We start from the raw sequence: 16266 nt of genomic DNA on the forward strand, positions 1-16266 counted from the left end.
GGTTTAGATTCAAATTTCTAACTTAACATCTAAAAAAAATCTGACTCAGTATGTCAGAAATTGACTTTAGGATCCCAAAATTCTGACTTTTTTGTTTTATTGAAATAAACTTTTATGATAATTACGATCTAGAAAATTCTAACGTAGAATCTTTAGAAGTTTTAGAAGGTTAAAATAACACTTTAGAATCTCAAAATTCCAATTTAGTGTCTCTAACTTTTGAGAGAACAATTTCTGACTTGGCATCTGAAAAAACTGACCTGGTGTCTAACTTCTAACTTAATATTTCAGTAGGTCTGATTCAGTATCTCAGAGTTCTGACTTAGATTTGTTTAGAATAAACTTTCAGATTCAGGATCTAAACATTTCTATCGCAGGATTTCATAATGCTGAATTAGGTTTAGATGTTACAGTTTCTGACTCTGCATCTCTAAATTTTGAGGGTGAGATTTCTAACTTGTCATCTCAAAAAAAATTCAAATTGTGCTTAAAGTTTTGAGATTAAAAGTTCCAATTTAGGTATCTCAAAATACCGATTTAGTAGCTCTAAATTTTGAGAGACAAAGCTTTGACTCAACATCTTAAATTTTCTGAACAAGAACATCAAAAATTCCAATTTAAGATCTCAGAATTCGGACCAAAGATCTGAAAATACTGACTTTAAATCTTGAGATGAAGATTTCTAACTCAGCATCGGTCAAACTGGATCAATTAATAACGATTCTGACTTAAACTTTGAAGAATAAATTTTTCAATTTAGGATCTAAAGAATTGTAAAGGAACTGTAGGATCTCGCAATGCTGTTTTAAGATTTAGAGCTTAGGATCTGAAAATACCAAATCAGTTTCTATAAATTCTTAAAATCTCCAAAATACTGACTAAGAATGTTAAGATTTATGTCAGAAATTTTTGTGTTTTAACATAAACCTTTCTTATTTACGATCAAACGTGGGATTTCATAATTCTGATTAAAGATTTTCAGGTTAAACTAAGACTCTAGACTCTACTTTATCCCCAAATGCCGACGTATGATGTTGACGGTAAGTATCTTCAAAAATTCTTACTTAATATCTCAGAATTCTTACTTATGATTTCAAAATGTCTGATCTCAAAATTCTGGGAGACTGTCTCTACATCTAGATTAAATCCACAAGTGAAGGATTCCTTATTGTGTCAAGCTTATAAATTGTAATCATTGGCGTTGGTAATGATTAAGGGATGATTCCCTCGGTATCTACCGTATAGTAAAATTGTCTTCTTCTGCAGTCAGACTCAAAAACGCAGGAGCAGTTATCACTGAGGAAATGTTTTAAAAGACGCTTTAGTGGAAATCTTCCCAAGAAAAACCCACAATTACAAAAGTCTAGTCATCAAAGTGCTTCTAAATTTCAGAAATTAAAGTGCTTTGTGGTCATAATTACCTTGTAAAACACAGATGTTATAGATTATGCTTTGATTACTGTTGAATTAGTGTGTAAACTGTTGTGGTTTAATCCAGAATACTTTTCGTGCATTAACCTTAAATTGTGTTAACCAGTGAAGAAAAATGCATTTTATCGTTGTTTCCTGGTGTAAACCTTGCGATACATCACGGCTGATGATAAATTCACTTTTCAGATTTTCTATATAATATTTTTCTTGAATTAAAAACCTTCATCATTAAAAGTGGGCATGTTTTTGTACTTCTACTGATGCCATCTCCTGGACAGCCACTGATACAGTCTTAAGTGAGGAGCCAGCATTAATCTGGTTTAAAGGAGCTCTTAAAGAGTAAAAATATACACACATTCAAGAAAAGATCCCTCAATGCATTACAGTAGCCTTGTTTAAATAATTTAATCATCACTGGTGGTTTCTTACAGGCTTTAATGTTTGAGCTGCAGCTTTTTCAGACTAATTCAAATACATGTAGTTTAACCTACGACAATTGTACCACACTTTGTGCTCCCTGTTAATGTGAAGTCTTAATAAACCAAAGAAAACAATTTTTAAAAATGCCATGCTCTGCATACTGTTACAAAAAAAGCAGGAATAGAACAAAAACATTTAAAACATTAAAACTGAGATTTTTGGAAAAGAAATGTGCTCATTTTCTGTTTTTTTTTTATTTTATTACCTGCAATATAGTTTTAAAAGCTTGGAAGAGGGGGAAAACGGTTTGAAAAATAGTGTGATGGGAATATTAAACAACAGGAAACACCTGATAGGACATCTCATGGTAATTAGCTGATGGGGAAATGATTAGATAGTGTTTATAATATGTTTTCATATAGAAGGAGCATCATAGGCAAGGCAAGGCAAGGCAAGACAATTTTATTTTTAGAGCACAATTCATACACAAGGCAATTCAAAGTGCATACAGAGTCTTTCGGGTGGGGAGGGTTTCACCGATCTGTGTTACATGATCAATACAAACAGACTTTTTACTAGGTTGAATTTAAAAGGATTCCAGGATTTCATATGTAGCTTGCGATATCATTACCAGAATCCAGAGAAAACCTTTGACATACTTAAGGAAAAAAAGGCCTAAAACTAATATTGAAAATGGCCCTCAGGTGCTCCTCCATCTTCTCTGAGCCTGAGCTTATCTTAGGCTTATGTCCCAAAGTCTCTCTGTTTCAGCAATTGAATTATGTTGTGATCATTTTAGCATAAAAATAGACTTGAAATCATTGCAAATATCCCAACTATGTGTCTCCTAGATTTTGTCCTGTGATGGATTATCAGCCTTTCCGAGGTTTTCCTCACCTCTCGCCTGGTGGCAGCTGGGACAGACTGCAGCCTCTTTCAATCCTCACCGGATAAAGCAGGTTTGATGGATGGCATAACAACACAAGAACTTGTTCATGAAGTAAAAAGACAATTATTTTTATTTGAATTCAGTGGAGCAGAAGTACAGTCACGCAATGGTAACCTTAGATGTTATCACATTATAAAGAAATAAGGATCTGAGGATGGATCATTGTTACATCACCTTCTCCTGACCAGAAGACGTGAATGCTTTTAGATAACACAGGGACGTTGATAATGTCTGTTCATGGGAAATCTTTGATTTACAGATAACGAGTTAAAGTACTGTGAAAAACTCTTATTTTTGCTCCAGCAAGGTGATTCCCAAAGAGCTATCAGCTGAAAACTTGGCATATCTCAGCATGGTGTGCAGTGTGTCCTTAAGACATTTGAGGAAACTGGACAAGTGGAGGACAAAAGAAGAAGTGTCAGGCCTAAAAAAAACATTTACAGCAAATGAACAGTATCTGAAAGAGGAAAAAATCCAGCAAAGACTTGACAACAGGACCTGAGAGATGCATCTGGACCTTCAGTTTATCTATCTATTGTTGTCCCGAGCCTCGTCAGAAATGGGCTCCATGGAAGGGTGGCTGTCAAGAAGCCATTCTTAAGGAAGGGAAACAGGGAGAAAAGGCTGAGCTGTGCCAAATGACACAAGAAGTGGACTGAAAATCAGTGGCAGCAGGTCTTATGGAGGGATGAATCCTCCCCAGAGCCCGGACCTCAACATTATTGAAGCAGTGTGGGATCATTTTGACAGAGAACGGAACAAAAGGCAGCCGACATCCAAAGAAGAGCTTTGGAATGTCCTTCAAGAAGCCTGGAGAACTATTCCTGAAGACTACTAAAAGAAATGATAAAAAGCTTGTCCAAGAGGCTCGTTTTTGCCTTATTTACTGTAATACAGAGAAAGGAGGGTTGGCTCCAGAGCTTTGCACAGTACTGTATGTCATGCTGGTTCACACACAAACTTTTTAACTCATTAGTCTGTCGGTAAAAAAGAAACACACCAGTTGTGTTTTTTTTTTCGTAATGTTAGATTTGTTGTACAACTAAAAACCAAACTGAACACGTTGAACATTCATGACTGTGCCAGACAAACAGACCAACGCATGACTCCGGATACAAGACACCAGCACCAAAGTATATATAGACCTGGCGAAAGAAATAAAGTAGATATTTTCTATATTTTACTAAACTATAAGTGCTCAAATTTGTCACCAGGGACAGCTAATAACTTGTTGATAATTTGTTAATTATACATAACAAAGTGCAAGGCATCATGCAGTGCAAACAGATGACAAGTTAAACTCTCGTTACATGTTGCAAATGCTTCAGATGAAACACTGGAAGGCGGGTTTTCTATTTCAAGATTACGCTGAGCATGAAAACTCAGCTCGAGGGCTGTTACTTAGAATGTGGTCAACAGAGCGGCACTGAGCTGTGCTGAGAGGCTAAAGCAGATTCATCAGCCCACTGCAAACAATGGATACGGTCTCTGCGGACTTTACACGCTCAGATGCCGACCCTGAGATGACAATGTTGACTCCGGATGATGTCACAGGACAAGACACTGACGTCGGCGATGAAGTGGAAAACCTTCGGAACAGGTATTTTGTCTTCTGGATGTAACCCTGCAGCTCAAAGTCTTTATGTGTGATTAGATCTGATTTGTAGTCCTTTTTATGGCAACAAATCGGACATGTTCCGATAAAAAGATTCTGAATAAATGGAGGTTATTAGATTATTGAGCAACTTGTGTTTATGCTGAAACGGTGGCGGAATGATGAGGAGTGAAGTCGGAGCTCTGCAGTGGAACATTTCCCCTTTTTTGGGGGGTTCAGAAGAGGAGATGTAAAACTTTACAGCTGGCTTTTATCACTTTGTGTGTTTTCAGTTTGCGAGAGGCCGTCCACGACGACAGCGTCCGCCCCAAGATGCAGTGCCTGATGATGGACTCCTCTTTCTCCATGGTAACAATGCAAGGCGAGGACAGCGGGATCGCGTGGGAGACGACCTCCAGTCGCTGCACCACGCCGTGGGCCTCCGAAGCCGGAGCTGTGGATGTCGGCTCTCCGGCTGCAGTACGGCCTGCAACGCCTGGGTCTCATCCAGCAGGAAAGATTATAATTGTCATGGATGAGGAGATGATTTCAAGACGGAGGAAAACGAAGGAAAAGGGGAGCGGTCAGAAGAGCAAGGCGGAGAAACAACAAGAAGCCCTGGAGGGAAGCTCTGAAAACATCTCAGGACGGCCAGAGCTGGTGGAAGTCTCTCAGCCAAATGTGAAAAGTGAGGGTGGAGGAGACCAAGAGGAAGCGAGTGATCCTCTGGAAGATAAAGAGCAACGGTTGTTCAGCCTTGTGTCGGAAGGCTCGGAAATCCTAAACATTGTTGTTCCCCCTAAACTGGCCACTGTAGATGAGGAGGAGAGCAAAGAAATGGTGGACAATCTGTCGTATTTGGAGGAGAGCCTTGTTCCTAAAGCCACACAGGTGGCCCAAGACAACGAGCTGCTGGTCTTATCAGGATCTGAAGCAGCGGCAGGAGACGAGGCCGACTCTTCGCCTCCTGCAGCTCCAGCTATGATGGATCCACCGGGAGCTCCAGTGGCCAGACCTCCAGGCAGAGGAGCTGCTGGGAACGTGGACTACTTTGAGGCGTTCTCCCTGATTGATGCTCAGGCTCCCGGGAGTCCTGTGGTGATCACGCAGGGGCAGGAAGCAGCAGAGGCAGAAGCTGCGACTGAGAGTCAGGACACTGAGACACCGGTGGAGGCCGAAGACAGAGCCATCACCAAACGTGTGGACAATGACAAGTCAGACACAGTCAGTTTAGTGGAAATCACCAGCGAGCTTCTCGATGAAGTCTTCTACGGTGGTACAGACAGCTTCCCCATAAAGAGTCAGGACCCAGCAGACAGAGGAGCGACTCCAACATCCCGACTTCCTTCAAAACCCAGTGGTTCTTCTTTATTTGGAAGCCAAGAGGACATCCTGACTCCAATCTTTCTACCAGATGGACCACCGAAAATTATCGACCCAATTTTGCTGGAGGAGCCCAAAGCCATGGCTTTCCTTTACACAGACTTATACGAGGAAGCAGTTGGCTGCTGGAAAAAGGACGAGGACGCAGAAAGTATGACTTCTGAGAAGTCCTTCCACAGCCGGCATTCAGACCGGGAGGCCAGGGGATATTTGGAGAAATACGTCCTTATAGACGAGACTCCTGCCGTGGAGGTGGAACAGGCAGAGGAAGAAACAAGCCCAGAGGAAGATCTGAGGAAACTTCCCCAAGATTTGTACGAGTTTGAAGATTTCGAGGCCAAGTCTGAAAAAGGTGTGATGCAAGACTCGGAGGAGATCACAGACTTCTTCAGGTCCAGTGCCAATGCTTCTCCCTGTGATATAGACCCTTTCCCTCGATCACGAGAAGAAGACGACACACAAACTACGACAAAGAGTAAAGCCAAGACGCAAAAAAGCGTCTCGATAGCAGTCGAAAAAGCTGCTGAAAGCCCAGTGGATCCACTCAGCACCACAAGCTTAGAGTTCCCATCTGAGGAACCAGACTGGGGAGCTTTGGACGATCATCCCGCCGTCCTGGATGAGAAACATGTTGATGTCCACACAGGTGACGATTTGTGGAAACAAGATCCAGAGATAAATAAGCCAGTTGCACCTCCCAGGAAGAAGGCAGCCTCCTCTCCAAAATCATGTTTGGATCTGACGGCTCTGACTCCCGTTGATGTAATTACACAGGAGAAGGAGGAGGCTGGAGGGAAGGAGCAAAGGGGGGAGGAGGAGAAAGAGACGGCGTCACCGGAAGAGACTGCAGACGAGGGCGATGGAGAGGAAACCGTGCAGGCCCCGTCTGAAGAGGTGTTATCAGAGAACGCCGCGGCTGCGCCGACCACCGGGCCCTCAGAAACTGAGAGTGGACGAGAAGGAGAGGAAAGAGACTCAAAACCGGCCGAAGAGAAAGACACGAAAACAGATGAAGAGCCAAAAGGAAGTGAGACGGAAGCAGCTCCAAAACAAATCGAATTAAAGGAGAAAGATGTTAAGTCAGATGTCAAAACAGAGATTAACCCAGAGAAACCAGAAGATGGTTCAACCTCATCAGCTGAACCAGCCAAAAACAAAGGGCAGTGTATAATACTTTAGTATACAGCTTCAATACTTTCAGAAACTTTATCTTTTCAAATACTGAGATATATATGTTTATATATGTATATATCTCCTTATATAGTCTTAAAATCGCAGTAAAAATCCTCCAACATTTAACTGAGGTACATTCTTACAGCTTCATACATAAATAGTTTAATTGATAAAAACAATTTGTCTTTCCAGCATTAGTGCATGAATCATCGAAGGGAGAGGTGCAAATTAGGGGGTCAGAGTACACGTGTGACGTTGGGGTGCAACTGCAGCTATAAATAAGCCTCTGAGGCCGTTAACCCGACACCTCGTCTCAGTTAGGAGTCCGTTTACTGGACACCGACCTCTGAAAAAGAAAGAAAACGTGCGAAATATGTGCAAATGTTGTCAGGCTCTTATATCTTGTTTCATTGTTGATGTGTTTATTGATGCAAAATTAAAGCATTTTGCCTCACCATCAAGACCAGTTTCCACTGAGTCAAAACCAGTTATGAATCCACTCCTGCTGCAGGAGATCCTGCATTTCTCTCCACAGTCAAGGCCCAATGTCTCAATGAAGTGGCAACCTGAATGCGTATTTTGGTACAGACTCAGCACAGGCTGTCATTAAAGCAGGTTTGTGTTAAGAATGATTTCCACCTGTAGTTGAGTCCAAAGATGCCATCTGGAGCCCAGCAGTGGTCCTGTGACTGAGCTGACCTTGAAGAGGAGACTGAAAACACACTCAGATAATAAATTACTCATGAACAAACTACACAAACTGGTTAACACAAAATAACAGCTTTGTTTATAGATTTTTTGGGGGTGTCTAAATATTTACAGTTAAAAGGGGCTTTGGCGACACCTGTGTAACAGTCATGGCCATGTTTTTTAACCATTCAAATGACCTGTTCTCCACACCGGTAGGTGGCAGGCTTCCCATACAAGATACAAGATTGAAGCTCATAGAAATGCAGCACATAGAGTAGATATGCTAGTTCAGAAAACTCAACACAATTTTTTAAGTCCGTTAATCTGTTAAAAAAGAATTAATTATCAGCTACTTCTGTAACTAAATCTTTGATAGATATACTGATAGGATACGATTAAAGATGTGAATAATTCTTAAATTAGAAAACGTTATGCTTTTCTTTGTGGATTTAACTTAAAATATCCTTATTATTATTGTTTACGACTATTTCTCAAATATCAAATTACATTACACTTTGATGTAGTGGAAAAACATTTATACCTTTTCACTGTTATCTCTGATAAATGAATGTATTGAATAAAAATGAGCTACTGCAGTCCAAAAGCAAAAGGTGATCACAAACTTTCCCTATCACAGTTAGTCTTTTTTGAATAAAGATTTTTAAGGTGTGCCTGCTGGAAAACACGACATTTCTAAAATTACAACTACTAAACTACTACTGCTGTAAATTAGCTAGTTGCAACTGAAAGTAACGAAATCTTTCAAACTAATTCAGGAGGTTTATATTGTCAAATAAGTAACTGCACACCCGACACGGCCTTTCTAGCTGACGTATTTCTACACCAGACGTTGCGTTGCACTCTGCGTTCGAGTATTTGTGTTGCATTTGGAACCAGTGGGAACTCGGACAATACCATCTCCAACGATGCTAACCAAACGAATTCCACCTTGCATTTTTTCCACATTTGACCAACTAATAAAGTGCAAATAAACCCTTCTATTTGTTTATTTTTTTGTAATTAACTATTACATCAAGAAGTTTGAGCATCTTAGATCAATTCTTTATTCGGTTAAGGAAACTTAGATTTCCGACTTCTAAGGTACGACGAATGCCACATTGGTAAAGTTAGCTTGTGGCTAACTCCGCAATGGACAATGTCCCTTGCTTGTGCTCCGATGTCACTCCACAAGAAAGCAGACCCGAAACCAGCAATATCTCCTCTGCAGACGATGGGTTAATCGACGCTTTTGAAGACCTGGCTGCCCTCCCCGTTGAGGTCGGAGAGAGAAGACCGACGTGTTTACGGTGTCGGTGAGCTGAATTACACTGAAGCTAATGCTAGTTAGCCGAGTTATTAAGAGTAGTTGGAGCAGATGGAATGGAAATGATTCGCCTCCCCCTTTTTTTTCCTCTTGTATTTAGCATTCTTTAATGAGGGGAAAAAGATTCATGTCGTTACAGAAAGCTCAAGACCAGCTGAAACAGAGGTGGGGCTATGGGCTGGGAAGTAGCTGAGAAATCACAGCTTCACGTCTGCAACTTTCCTCCCATGTAGTCGCCCTCAGAAGGTGTGTCTGTGTCCTTTTCTTCCACCACAACCCCTGGAGGTGTCTACGTGTCTGTACGTAGTGCAGCATCCTGCAGAGGTGAGACATTAAATGTTAAATATCCCTGTTCAACACCAAGTTCACAACATAGTTCAAGTCAGGTGAACATAACATATATTTAACATATGTTGCTGCTGTAATCACTCCCAACAAGTCAACATTTAGTTTGTTTATGCAGATTTTTAGACTGGAAAGGTTACTGGATGGGACTCCTAATGCTCCACCTGCCCATTTCAGTTATTCGTGGTTATTCCAGATGGACTGTATTAGTTAGGAATAAGTGTCTCCTTGCTGTTACTCGTTTCATATGCCAGTCACCTCAAACACAAACAGGATGAAGTGTTTATCTGCAGACAAAGTAATTGATGAATCACATAAAGACTTAAATAGTTGTTTTTGAAAGCTGCTTCCTAAACAGCAGAAGGAGGATGTTACATCCACAGGGAACTCAATTCTAGAGGTGGCTCACAAGACAGTTTTGGTGGTTTACCTTTAGTTGATTAAAAATTAAAACAGAAAGGCACCATCTCTTTAAGGAGAGCCAACTGTAAATTAAATGTATTACTAACCAAACCACAAAGTAAAAGAAAATGCACAAATCTGTAAGTGGGTTACAGAGGACATAAGTAGCAGCTCTCCTACAAGGACAATCTAACAAAGAAAAATATTTAAACTTAATCGGGGTTTTCAGTCACAAAAGCTGCAAAAGAAAAAGGTGAATTTTACATCCATCTTATGGCTTGTTGCCTCAAAGATGCATCAAATGCAGAATCACTGAGAATGTCTGGATGTTTGTAGGGATCTTGTTATACCAAATATGAACAAGATGAGTGATTACAGCCAGGACAACCTCTCTGTGTCTAATTGGGCAGATGGCTACTGTTTAGTGAACAGACAAACCGGTACTTAGAAAACATCAGCTTCTACAGCATCATGCAGAAGTGTGAGACATAGATTATCTGTTAAAGATTTTCCTGCTTAGTCAGATGAAAAAAGGCCAATAAAATGTTCGTACGCTCATCTGAGTCACCTGCAGGTTCTCAACTTTATGAGCAGTTAGGTCCGTCTTTGAGAGACTTGTCTTCCTTTTGCCGATTTTTACGTTGCGCTGCTTAATGGATTTCTGCCGGTAAATCTCAACGTTTGTTAGGAATTGTAACCTTGCTAAGTGGAAAGTTGTTTGCATGCGGGAGCAGCTGATCGATATTTTCAAAGCACAAGTTATGCCTGGAAAAAGACCCCAAATGCAAATGAGTTTAAGAGGAGACGTCGTGGTTGGAGACGGGAGCAAAGAGGAGGAAGTTAAAACATTAGTTTGCATGATCGTCATGTGGAGTGTGAGATTATTGATTTCAGAGTATCCAGGCAGACAGAGCCTTCAGCCATGCCTCTCTCTGCTAACACTTCAGCTTTTCAGCAGTCTTTCTGCAGGTCCAGCAATCATTTTATGTTCTCTTAATTTGTTTTTCTAAATGATTTACCGATATATTGAATCTTTACTTGTCACATGCAGCTGTACACGTACGCCAGCATTGAAATGTATATTGCAGCAAGCTCAACTGTGCAAGGTAATAAGAATAAGAACAAAACGGAGTAAAATGAATTTAAGGTGAGTGAAAATATACAAGTAAGGATGTAAGCAATGATATAATTTCCCCCTGGGGATATGATAAAGTGTTATTCATATGTCTCCTCATATGTGAATTCTTTGGGGAAACGCAGGTTGTGAAATTGAATGTGATGGTAAAAATCATCGTTTGGTTGATACCTGATACTGAAACCCTGGGGAAACAATGAAATATGCTTTATAAAAAATAACTGACCAGTTTTAAAGTATTTCAGCCTCTCATTGAACTATCTTTACGAACACAGATGTAATAAAAATCCTTTTTCCAGGAAAAAGATCATTTCTGTTTATTAACAAAAAGTAAACGGTTTCAAGAGACTTTTTAACTTTTTAAACCATTGCTAACTCAGGCATTTTTTTTCCAGTGCTTACGTGGCTCATTTAATGTGTATTGTGACCAGCAAATATAAACATTTTTAGGGCAAAGTCAGATCAAGACACAAGTGAGAAAAATTGGCATCCGTTGTTGTTAATGTCACCGTTTTTGCAGCTAAACTATTATCTTTATTAAAGGTGACTTTACTGTTAAAAGTTGGTGCTTAAAAGGCTACATTTCTCATCTAGTTTGATTATTGTAAACTGGATCATAGTGAGGTTGTTACATTTATTCAAATAAACTGTATTCAGATTGTGGTTGAAGAACAAAACCTCGCTTATTCTGTGTCATATGCAGCTTTTAGTTGTGAATCAAACATGTCTGCTATTGAGGATTAACACGTTAATGAGAGGCTAATAGTTTTAATGAAGTTTTCTTCTCTGTTGTGCTCTCAGGAGAGCCGAGTGCTTCGCACGGTGCCTCTTCTTGCTGCGTGTTTGCCACAAGGGAAATGCAACGTTATAGTGGGAAGGAGATTTAATGAGGAAAAGTAAGTAAACAATGTGTTGTTAACCTGATTCGTCTCCAAATATCCTCACTTATGTGTACATGTTGTGTTAATGAACTCCGCCCACTCAGGCACCCGGAGCTAGCTGCCGTGTGTCGAGACCCCAGAACGCTCATCCTGTACCCGGGTCCCAAATCCCAGAACCTGGAGGAGCTGGTGCAGTACCAAGAGGTCGGCACCGTAAAACACAATGTGATCATCATAGACGGCACCTGGAGCCAGGCCAAAAACATGTTCCTGAAAAACAGCATGTTTCACCTGCCGAAACAGGTGCGTACCGCTCTCAGAGGAGGTCAGGTGTGTGAAGCCACACACAGAATCATTCTGTCCACCTGAGAAGGTTCATGGTAACCTTCTAGTCTGAAAGCTGCGTCGCCCCCACAGGACGGCACTGATTTAACCTGAGCAGTGATTTAAAAACTCTTTAATGGAGGTAAGTGAACACGGAACTCCTTCATGAACATGTAGGAGCCAGCTGATTTTGGGTTCAAATATATATATATCCATGTGAGTTTACTTATTGTCATCTTCACTATCATCCGAGTTCATGTTTAGCTTTTGTTCCGTCTCTCCTCCTTATACATGAACTGGAGATGAATCTCAGGGAAACAATCTTGGACGGTGTTTTAAGACCTAAATGGCATCTGGATAAATAGCTTCATCAATAGCTTTTTATTCTGTTATTTTTTTTTATTCTCATCTGATAGAAATCGTAAAGTAGAGGTTGGCTGTAATAAAAATAATGGACAGATGACACAGATGTGCCACAAATGCTCGTAACCTCGACTCTGATACAGTGTAAACCTGGTCCTTGAGTAGAGCAAGTGAGGACTACTTATTCCAGTTTAGTTGCTCCACAGATCGGTATCACGCTGTAGTGCGTAAAGTTTCGGGCCCTGATTAATTTGGTGGTTCTGGTGGTAACGCCACACACAGTTTAACTTGTTCAGCAGCTACCTTTTTTACTCAGTAGCCAAACAAACTGTTGCCATGTCAACACAAAAATGCATCTGTGGGGTATTTAAATTGTTTTTGGTCTCTATTAACAGCAGTGTAAAACACATTGTTGCATCTTTACAGTAAAAGTCAGCAACAAGAGCCTCTACTGAGATGGTTGATGTACGTAAACAACTTAAATCGCTGGATTTGATTCGATCAACGTCAACACAGTGAGATAACCATCACGGTACTATCGATTTGCTTTGGTTGATCAGGTGCAGCTCAACCGGACTCTGTCCAGTCAGTACGTGATCCGCACACAACCCTCCAACATCTGTCTGTCCACGCTGGAATGTGCCGCCGTCGCCTTGTCAATCCTGGAGCAGAATGACGAGATCCAAGAGGTGACGTAAACTCTCGGTGCTATTTGCCTTCCACAAACTGAAAAGTCAACAATAAACATGCATGAATACTTAATCGGAAGAAGAACAAGGCGTGCAGCATTAAAAAAATTTCACTTATTCACACATCCGGACAATGCAAAGCAACATTAGCATTAAATTTGAGGCAAATCCTATGTTCACATTTCTTTTAGCCACTGACTTTGCAACTGTCGTATAGAGTGGCGGTTATTATTTTTATTTTATCTCAAAATAAGCCGTAAAGCTAAAAAAAAATAATAGAGTACAGAACTGGTTGAGTTTACTTACTTTACTTTATATAAAACTGAGTGACAGATGTACGCTTCATATAAAACCACTGAAAAACAGCATGTAGCATATTTTATTTAGATTTCTAAACCTTATACTTCAGTACATTCAACGTCTCAGTTTAGTAGTGGATAATGCCTTAAAATAGCAAAATTTTGCCTTGAATTGTGAATGTTTAAAGATACTTATTTATAATTAAAACAAACTCCTTTTTCGGTCCTATATATTTTTAACCCAGCAATATCTGATGGAAGTTTTCTGCTGATTCTGAGCCACACATTAGCTCAAATATGTAAAAACTCACCACTGAAACCACACAGAGTTGCAGAAGTAACATTCAGTAGTCCAATTTTTTTATTGAATTGTCGCGGATTTGGACTCTGAGGAGCCGTTAGGCGTCAACAGACAAATGTCTCAAACTTTTCTGAACATTTTTGGCATCTTAATGGCTCCCCTGTACAGCATTTACTCTATTAAACCCCACCCATCTTACTCAAATCAAAGCTTAGACTGTAAACTTGAGTGCAGTTTGCATCATTTTATCTCAAAAGGCACCGAAAACAACAGCTGCCTGTATGCTGTTGCCAAGAAGGTGTAATTAGATACATCAGTAAAGACGGGATTCGTGTGAAATGAAGATATTGATCATGACTTTCCATGACTTTTAGGTTCTGCTGAGGCCGCTGAAAGCCCTGTGTTCCTTCCAGCTGCAGCACGGCGCTCAGATTCATCACAGCAAGGAGCATCTTCTTAAGAACGGCATGTACGACAAACCCATGCCCAAAAACAAACGCAAGATAAAGAGGATGGAGAAACTCATCACCGACCACAACATCTGCCCAAGATGAGGAAGTGACTGAGCAGAGATGACGCCGGTCCCATCTGTGTTTACAGAGATGTGCGAACTGAACTTACCGAGATACTTTTTTTTTGTCATTTTTAAAGATAAAAGTGGCGTGCTGGTGAATATTATTTATATATTTGTCATATGTTCTAAATTAATGACGAAAGTTTACTTGAATCGTTTACCGTAAATCGAGTTTCAGACTTTTCTTGTTGAGTAGTTTACATAATTCCCCCTTAAATTAAGAAAAACTGGCGGTTCTGCTTTGACTCTTTGAGGCTGCGGCTGGCCGCTGATTCAGCTGATGTGTTTACGGAGCAAAGTCTGAAATGAACACGCTAAAATACTGGACACCAAGGTACCAAAGAGGCTGAAGAAAGCAGCGAAGACGGTGACTGTTTGAAATGGTTTTATATTGTGTGTTCATCGCTTGTATTCTGTCATAATTGTCTTTGTAGGCTGTCAGGGAGCATTTATTTGTGTTTTATACGCACACTGTCAAAGGCAAGTTATCTGAGCTGGAAGTCACAGACCAAGCCCGATGCTGCATTCAATGTTCCAGGGAAATTGTCGGAACTCTAAGTAGTTTACAATCTTTGTGTGTTCGGATATAAACATGGCCGCTTCCAGGTTTCTTTTGCGGCAACAAATACTCGTCGACGGTCGTATAGTTCACTAAATTGAATAAATAATTTAGTACTATGTCTGCTTTATTAGATCAGAAATAACCAAATATGTTACTTTTACTTGGTTAGCAGTCTATTTGGGAGAAAATCCAACATCTGGTGGCACTGTCTGAGTTTTTTTTGGTCAGAAGTTGAATATTCATAATTCCCAGTGGTTATTGAATGCTACATAAGAGTCACAGCCACCTTTAATCTTATTAATCCTAAACCTAACCCAGCGAAAAGGAGAAATCGCCACCCCCCTTGTCGAGGTACTTGGGCAAAGATCAGATGTACAAACATATTTAGCATTTTATTAGAGCGATTAATTTGTGTCCTGCTGAATTGTTTTTATACCAGCAAAACCATAACATTTACGTGGATGATGAGTCTTGTATTCATTTTAAGGGTTTGATAAATCAAATTTGTCTATTTCTTAATGCTGTAAGACTGAAACAACTCTGCTTTTGTTGCAAATTGTACAGTTTTCTACGTAGATGTTAACAGCCACTTTTTACCTTGTTTTTAAGGATTATACAAATGGAAGGTGTACACAAGTTACCTCCTGTAAATAATAAACACTGTCTGAGCCTCAGACTCACCTGAGTTTCTATGATTTGTCTAAAAACGATGACAAATATTTTTTTTATTTAAAAATGGTGGTGAAAATGAGGTTTTTCTCCCATTTTCCTTGAAAAAGAAAAGGAGTTATGAAGGTTTGAACTTACAAAATAGTAATTTGTTTAGTTTGAGCAGATAATTATAACTATTACACTCATTTTGGACACAAGCTGCCTATTTGGATGCAGAAATACACGTTTACATCAGTTTCTGATGTTTTCCTCACAAGTAATTGAATATATTTTTATTGGTAAAACAAGGCCACAGATAACAGAACTGGGACTTTTTTTTATCTATAAACAACCATTGTTACTTAAATGAAATGCTCAGCTTTTAGGAGTAAAAAGGAAATAAATAGAAATTACTTTTCACTCAAGTAAAAATAGGAACACCAGGGTGTTAGAATATAAATCTAGTATTTAAATTAAAGCAAAAGTACATTATCCTTAAAATACACGAATCAAAGCTTAAAACTAAGCGCACAATATTATAGACTATATTTGTGAGCCAGCTGCCGATGCGATATTTTTGTTTAAATCTATATATTGATTTTATTTGGCACTATCGATCTGAATTTTCGAAGTTACGAAGAATAAAATAATCAAATGTACAGGAATAAAAAGACAAATATTTGCCCCCTGAATACAGAAATTAGTTCAAATTTAAGGTATTTCTTTGAAAATCTTCATTTTAAAATGGGTTGTACACTCGATTCTTAAATACTGCT

General features: G+C 39.7%; 2 protein-coding genes across 2 annotated transcripts; both read left to right on the forward strand.

Moving 5' to 3' along the window:
* The first annotated feature begins 4179 nt into the window (after positions 1 to 4179).
* On the forward strand, positions 4180 to 7420 carry LOC142372691 (uncharacterized). The gene is made up of 2 exons (XM_075455642.1): positions 4180 to 4400; positions 4688 to 7420. Exons 1-2 carry the CDS (start codon positions 4276 to 4278, stop codon positions 6954 to 6956), a joined length of 2394 nt encoding a protein of 797 aa, XP_075311757.1. The 5' UTR covers positions 4180 to 4275; the 3' UTR covers positions 6957 to 7420.
* A 1207-nt stretch (positions 7421 to 8627) lies between these two features.
* dtwd2 (DTW motif tRNA-uridine aminocarboxypropyltransferase 2) lies at positions 8628 to 15515 on the forward strand. The gene is made up of 6 exons (XM_075456068.1): positions 8628 to 8953; positions 9198 to 9288; positions 11648 to 11742; positions 11832 to 12030; positions 12975 to 13103; positions 14078 to 15515. The coding sequence occupies exons 1-6, from the start codon at positions 8790 to 8792 to the stop codon at positions 14255 to 14257; spliced, it is 858 nt and encodes a 285-aa protein (XP_075312183.1). The 5' UTR covers positions 8628 to 8789; the 3' UTR covers positions 14258 to 15515.
* Positions 15516 to 16266: the final 751 nt, after the last annotated feature.

This window comes from Odontesthes bonariensis, chromosome 22 (assembly GCF_027942865.1).
Source record: "Odontesthes bonariensis isolate fOdoBon6 chromosome 22, fOdoBon6.hap1, whole genome shotgun sequence".
Lineage (NCBI taxonomy): Eukaryota > Metazoa > Chordata > Actinopteri > Atheriniformes > Atherinopsidae > Odontesthes > Odontesthes bonariensis.